Below are 7,854 nucleotides of genomic sequence, written 5' to 3' on the forward strand. Positions count from 1 at the left end.
CCGGTGACATCTCCCGAACCCTGGCCCTCGATCTCGCCACTCCCCCTCCCGGCACCCCCCTACTCACGCCATCCACCGCAACCCCTTCAATCTTATATCTGTCCCCCTCCTCCCCACATCCACCCCACCCCTCTCGGTTGCACTCCTGAACGCCCGTTCGGTTTGCAACAAGCTCACCGCCATTCACGACCTCTTTGTCTCCCACTCCCTCAACCTCCTAGCGGTCACTGAAACCTGGATCCAAGCCACTGACTCCTCCTCCCCTGCTGCCCTCTCCTATGGAGGCCTCTTCTGGACCCATTCACCCAGACCGAGTGGACGCAGAGGCAGAGGGGTCGGTATGCTCCTACCACCGCTGAGCACCTTCCAGGTCCTCCCTAACCCCCCCTCCCTATCCTTCTCCCCCTTCGAGGCCCACTGCATCCGGCTCTTCTCTCCCACCCCCCTACAGATTGCGGTAATCTACCAGCCTCTTGGTTCCGCATCCCCCTTCCTTGACGACTTAGCTTCCCTTCTTCCTCTCCTCTGAGCTACCGACCATCATCCTAGATGACTTCAATATCCCAATCAACGCCAACACTACTTCCCAACTCCTCCTTCTAACCTCCTCCTTTGCGCTCACACAGTACACTCAGTGCTCCACTCACTCCAACGGAAACACCCTAGACCTCGTTTTCTCCCACCTCTGCACCCCCCACGACTTCACTAACACCCCCTTCCCCCTCTCTGACCACCACCTCCTCACATTCTCCTTCTCCCCCTCCCTCAACTCCCCCCCCCCCCCCCCGAAGCGTCTATCCATCACCCGCAACCTCCGCAATCTGAACCCGACCCATCTCCACCCAGCAGCTGACCGTCTGTATGACAGCATCCTCCCTCTGTCATGCCCCGACCTGGCCACTACTGCATTCAACGACTCACTGTCAGCTGCCCTTGACTCCCTGGCACCCCTAACCACTCGTAGCATTAGACCCCGACCGATTCAACCCTGGCAAAATGACCACACGAAATGCCTCAAACGAGAGAGAGAGGGGGGAGGATGAGAGAGAGGGGGGGTGAGAGAGAGGAATGGTGGGGATGAGACAGAGGGGAGGTGAAAGAGAGCGGGGTGAGAGAGAGGGGGGAAGAGAGAGAGAGGGGGATGAGAAAGGTGAGAGAGAGAGGATTGAGATAGAGAAGAATGGTGTGGGTGAGAATGAGAGAGAGAAGGGGAAGCAAGAGAGGGGGGGTGAGAGAGAGAGGGGGGATTAGAGAGAGAGAGAGAGAGCGGAGGGTGAGAGAGAGGGGGGAGGATTAGAGAGAGAGAGAGAGAGGAGGAATGCGAGAGAGAGGAATGGTGGGGATGAAAGAGAGGGGAGGTGAAAGAGAGCAGGGTAAGAGAGAGGAGGTGAGGGGGGAGAGAGAGGGGGGATGAGAAAGATGAGAGAGGGGCAAGGGAGAGGAGTGAGATAGAGAGGAATGGTGTGGGTGAGAATGAGAGAGAAAGGGAGGATGAGAGAGAGAGAGAGGAAAAGGATGAGAGAGAGAGGGGAGGATGAGAGAGAGAGAGAGAGGGGGTGAGATAGGGGGAGGATGAGAGAGGGGAAGAACGAGAGAGAGAGAGGAGAGGATGAGAGAGAGGGGGGGGATGAGAGAGAGGGGGTGAGAGAGAGAGAAAGGGGGGAGGATGAGAGGGGAGGGAGAGAGGGGTGAAAGATAGAGTGAGGGGGGTGAGAGAGGGGAGGGCAAGAGAGAGAGAGGGTGGTTAGGGGGATGTTCAGTATGTCTGCTACTCACAACTATGGTCCCAGGTTGCTCTCACCTAGTCTCAGGCAGGATCTAGAGCTTCTGTGTTACATCTGCCACCTCCATAGCCCCTTTCACAGCAGGGCTGCAGGAGGGGTGGACTGACAACTCATGGGGCCCCCAGGCAATAGGGGATCATGGGGCCCCTGTGTCCTTGCCCAAACTCAAAAAAGCCTATGAAAAATATACCAGGGGCATCTCATGGGGCCCCCTACTGACCCGAGTGCCCGAGTTTCCAAATGGTCAGTCGGCCCCTGGGCTGCAGAGCACTGAGTGATCCTGGTGGCCGTGCTGCAGAGGAGAGGCGGGGCTTGCCATATATGGCTTTCCCGGAGGGGGTGTTCCCTGTTCTGTGGCTGGACACCGGCTGTCTCCGTTCTGTCCTCAGGTTAGGGGATCTGTGTGTGGGGGGGGGGGACCTTCACGTCACTGATCTATGGTGACTGATAGGAAGCTGCTTAGGAGAGCACCATGTACAGAGACTGCTGTACGACTAATGCTCAGCAACAAGTAGAGGGGCAGTGACAGAACCCCTCATGGGGCCCCCTACTGACCTGGGCCCTCGGGCACTGCTTGTATGGTCAGTCCGCCCCTGCTCCCACTACTGCCTGCAGTCACTGCTTGGACAAATTGTTTTGTTTCGTTTTTTTTCTCTAATAAATGTTTTTTTCACATTTCACATTGTCAATAAAAATTGTTCAATCAGTAAATTTTCCATGTTTTATCAGTAAAAAAAGTTGTCATGGGTCGGCAGCCCTGATCCAGATCAGATCTGATTTATGCAAATCTTTGCCTGACCGGCCAGCTTGCCTTCTATACATCAGTTTTATATTTCTGCAGATATTTACATCCTCCTTTCTGCATTATATTACATTGACACTGTCACTTTATTTTCTTGACATTGCTCGGTACATTTATTACCCTTTGTGGGTGGGGCAGTAATCACATGACTAGGAAATTGAAGTATTTCTGACTGCTGAAGGGAGAGATCAGAGGAGAGTCTCTGAGCAAAGAGTGATCTGAAGACAACAAATGACCCAAGCGGTGAGATCAATGTTTGAACTGATACAAAGGAAATGATCATTTTGGGGACTTGCAACATTGAAGTGTGGTAAATCCACCAAAAGCTGCTACAAAGTATCAAAGGTCAGAGATCCACAAACTGTGTTTTAAATCTTCAAACATTTGGGATCTTCCAGTGTGTGTGGACTGGTTCTTTGAAAGGTGAGCAGGACAAGTGAAGCTCTGGTGACCTTTCTGGTGTATAATTCCATACGCCTTGTTTAACCAAAAGAGACTTTCAGTTTCATTTCTCCTCCTGCCGACTACAATGGCATCTGCTGATCTGAAAGATGATCTGTGCTGCTCCATCTGTCTGAACATTTATACGGATCCGGTAATGCTGAGATGTGGACACAACTTCTGCCAGGTCTGTATTGACCGTGTGCTGGATTCTCAGGAGGCGTCTGGACTTTATACCTGTCCGGAGTGCAGAGAGGAGTTCCAGGAGCGACCTGTACTGTATAATGCTAGAGCTCTACGTAACATCGCAGAGAAGTTCCTCATTTCTCAGCCCGATCAGGAAGATACGGGAATCTGTTGTACGTACTGTGTGGACTCTCCTGTACCGGCTATAAAATCCTGCCTGCTCTGTGAAAGTTCTCTGTGTGGAAAACATCTGGGAGTCCACGCCAAGTCATCAGAACACATCCTATCTGACCCTACCAACTCCCCAGGGAACAGAAAATGCCCCATCCATAAAAAGATTGTGGAGTATTACTGCCCAAAGGAAAGGGTTTGTATCTGTGTTTACTGCATTGCTGTTGGAGAACACAAAGGACATCAGGTGGAGTCACTGGATGAGGCATCCGAGAAGAAGAAGGAGAAGCTGAGGAAAGATCTGGAGATGATGACCTCCAAGAAAGCATGGGCTGAGAACCAGGTCCGGAGTCTACAGGAACGCAAGACAGATGTAGAAGGAAAAGCAGCCGGTGTAATAGAGAGAGTCACTGCCCTGTTCAGAGATGTCAGGAGAGAGCTGGACGAATGTGAGCAGAGAGTCATCAGTGAGATTTCCATGCAGACAGAGAAGATCTCACAATCTGTCCTCCATCTGATCCAACAGTTGGAGATACAGAACGAAAAGTTGTCTAGAAATTTGAGTGACATTGAGGAATTGTGTAAAACCACCGACCCAATGACCATCCTGAAGGATCAGAATTCAGACAGAGAGGACATCTGTCATACTGAGCAGGAGAATAACATTGACACAATGATTCCAAGTGAAGGTGATTTCAATGAGGATCTCATCACAGACAGATTACACAAATTATCTCACTTTATAAAAGATATTTCCATCTGTATACAGCAACCAGAAGGAGTTTTACTTGACGAGGAATCAGCTGCTAATAATATACAGATTTCAAGGGATTTGAAAACTGCATCTTTGTCAGCAGTAACATTAAATCGCCCAGAAACTCCAAGACGATTTCAGTACTATCAGGTTCGAAGCAGGAAAAGTTTTTCTTCAGGACGGCATTCCTGGGAGGTGGACACGAGTAATTCAAGTAGCTGGAGAGTCGGGTTTTGTTACACCAATATGGACAAGAAATCATATGTTGGGAATTATAGGTATTCCTGGTGTTTGCGGAGGGCTGGTGATGAGTATAATACGATGACTAATTATACATTTAAATCATTTGTGTCCAAGCCTACCAGCCATAAATTCAGGATCTGTTTGGATTATGAGGCCAGGCAGATCTCCTTTTATGAGCTGTGTGACTCGATCAGACACATCCACACCTTCACCACCACCTTCCCAGAGCCCCTCCACCTTGTTCTCGCTGTTTACGATGGATCAATGACAATTATCAACTAGGACTATATTATACTGTTTGCTTCCCTCTGTGCAGACAGTTTTGTCAGTCCACCCAAATCTGATTCATATTTGGCAAATTATTATTATACAGTATTTATAAAGCACCAATAGTTCACTCAGCGCTGTACATTACAAAGGGGGACAGAACATGTGACAGAACAATACCAATACAATGCAAAACATGAGGGGATCGAGGGCCCTGCTCTTTCGAGTTTACAATCTAGGAGATGCTGAATACTTTAAACTGTTACTAAACCCACAACAGTACAATCAGTCTATATATGCAGTAAAGCATGCTTTTTATACTCACTGCAGAATCTAAGGGGTTAATCCTCTGCATTGTTTAAAAAGGCTGTTTGATCCTGTCTTCTCTGATCCTCCCCTTCTTCCAGTGTCCTCCTCTTATCTCCTGATAAGACATATTATGTGGAGACACTCTGCACATGCTCAGTTTGGTGTGTATCGCTAGAGAAGTTTTTTTTTTCTTGGGAGAGTGCATGTGATCAACACAGGGCCAATCAGCTCTGTCCAGACAGAGGTCATGGGTCCTGCGTCCTCCTAGAGCAGAAAAAAACGTCTCCTACAAGCTTTAACCAGTGCTCTGCTGAACACTGACAGAAGTCACAAGACTGCTATATACTGCTGATGAGAAAATGTATTTAGCAGTTTATATTTACTAAAATAATTGTATTTCCATGTCCTGTGTACCGTGGGACACCAGATATAGTGAGGGCAGGGTCCAGGGAGAGAGGATATAGTGAATGCTGGGTTCGGGGAGAGCGGAAATATTGAATGCAGGGTCCGGGGAGACCAGATATAGTGAAGGCAGGGTCCAGGGAGAGTGGATATAGTGAATGCAGGGTCCGGGGAGACCAGATATAGTGAATGCAGGGTCCGGGGACAGCGGATATAGTGAATACAGGGTTTGGGGAAAGCGGATATAGTGAATGCAGGTTGCGGGGAGAGCGGATATAGTGAATGCAGGTTGCGGGGAGAGCGGATATAGTAAATGCAGGATCTGGGGAGACCGGATATAGTGGATAAAATTCCGGGGAGACCAGATATAGTGAATGCAGGGTCTGGGGATGGGGAGACCAGACATAGTGAATGCGGGGTCCGGGGAGACCAGATATAGTGTATGCGGGGTCCGGGGAGACCAGATATAGTGTATGCAGGGTCCAGGGAGACCAGATATAGTGAATGCAGGGTCCGGGGAGACCAGACATAATGAATGCAGGGTCCAGGGAGAGCGGATATAGTGAATGCAGGGTCCGGGGAGACTGGATATAGTGAATGCAGGGTCCAGGGAGAGCGGATATAGTGAATGCAGGGTCCGGGGAGACCAAATATAGTGAATGCAGGGTCCGGGGAGACCAAATATAGTGAATGCAGGGTCCGGGGTGACCAGATATAGTGAATGCAGGGTCCGGGGTGACCAGATATAGTGAATGCAGGGTCCTGGGTTTAGAAACACTTTAAGCCCATGTTGGTTTCTCATCTGTCTCTTTCAGTGTTGAAATCTTTGCAAGTGGTTCCCCTTCTGGTAAATTCATAATTTATTCTATATTATGGTGAAAGCTATGGTGGGAGCAGGACAACTGCTTTGTTGCAGGAAGAGTGAGACTCCAAAGTAAATGGGGACAGATAGGAAGCCAAGAAGTGCTTCAGCCCACTAGATACCTGTAAATTAGATATCACCTTCCGGCTGGAGCTCCTCAGAGAATTCTAGTAGTGTAACAAGGGGAAATAACTGCATGCAATGTCTAACTCCACTTTTTACAGCGCCAACCTTTATTCAGAAGAATAGTTTTCTGGATCCCATAAATGGTGACATTTTTTACAATGGGCCTGTAATTTTGTGCCTAAATAGAACTGGATTTCTGTAGATAAAGGGCTGGGTGATGTCAGCATAGATTGCAGATTAGACTGGGAACAGTTGATTTGTAATGGTTATAAATAGAGGAAATCCGCCATAATGTTTTTACTGTATAGAGTGTATCCTACATATTTGTAATTTTGTTTTCAGTTTATAACTTTGCAGTATGTAAAGTGATGTAACCCCATCAACCAATCATCTTTCATCTCTTAGTGAAACGACAGGCTCTGCGAGAGGTGAGATTTAATTGGCTGATAGAGGTTGTGGCACTTTAAACAATATTATTACTCTGAAAATGTTGCTTATACAGTACATGGTGAGATTGAACTTACTAAAATATTTTTTAAAATATCAATTTATACAACTTATGTGTTTCTATTATGTTATAACAGAGGCGATGGGTAAATTGTCATCGAAAAAATAAAATGTAGTGCTCTGGGATTGTTGTATGCAATGAGTACCTGTCATGTGCACACAGTGAGGTCAGATGTATAGGGGACTGTGCCAGCATGGCCGAAAAAGTCAGCAGGAAATGGTAAGACAAGAGATGAAACAGAGATAAACCTCCTGAGCTGACAATAAACCTCAAGCTAAAAAAAGGTAAATCTAACCCCCCAGAGGACAAGAACCAGGAATGGCTGCTAACACCTAACTATAATACCCAGTGGAGTCCCTAGGCAGGTGTAGGGGTTGCGCGCCGCACTGGGTGATACCTACTCCACGAAAAGGTAAGTTGTAAAGCAAGCCGACGATCCCTGCAGGATGGATCGGATCTGCGAATTGAGCATAATGGATCGGAGTCCAATCCATTATGCTCAATCACCAGAACCGATCCATTCTGCGGGGATCGTCGGAGGGGGTGTCGCCAAGTGTTATTGGGTGACACCAACCCTAGGGATGCCCCTGATAATACAAGATAGTGGAAACAAACGAACAAGGGTAGTGCTGCGCTAGTCCTCTATAAATGAATATAAACTGATAAATACCAGAGATAAAAAACATTAAAGCAAAAGTAAATACCGTGAGGTGGTAGTGACAACAACTACGTGATCAAAGGATATATATCCAAGGAGCAGGACCCTCCTGTCCCTCTTGTATTGAACTGTATTGTTGCTGTATTGTCTCCCAGTATATTGTAAAGCGCTGAGCAAACTGTTGGCGCTATATAAATCCTGTATAATAATAATAATATATAAACAATAATATGCCATGTGCAAAAATAGTGCAAAAATGGTGAGAACTCCCCTATATAAGGATGGGGAGGAATGAAGTGAACAGGGGGGCTAAGTGCCTCCTGTATATAAAATAAATATAA

The 7,854-nt window shown here is 47.6% G+C and overlaps 1 protein-coding gene across 1 annotated transcript; it reads left to right on the forward strand.

Moving 5' to 3' along the window:
- Positions 1-2,779: 2,779 nt before the first annotated feature.
- Positions 2,780-6,980, forward strand: LOC149452226 (E3 ubiquitin-protein ligase TRIM39-like). The gene has a single exon (XM_089689605.1). The coding sequence runs from the start codon at positions 3,116-3,118 to the stop codon at positions 4,661-4,663; it is 1,548 nt and encodes a 515-aa protein (XP_089545731.1). The 5' UTR covers positions 2,780-3,115; the 3' UTR covers positions 4,664-6,980.
- Positions 6,981-7,854: the final 874 nt, after the last annotated feature.

This window comes from Staurois parvus, unplaced genomic scaffold (assembly GCF_062004578.1).
Source record: "Staurois parvus isolate SC_StPar_1 unplaced genomic scaffold, SC_StPar_1.0 ptg000487l, whole genome shotgun sequence".
Taxonomy (NCBI): Eukaryota; Metazoa; Chordata; class Amphibia; order Anura; family Ranidae; genus Staurois; species Staurois parvus.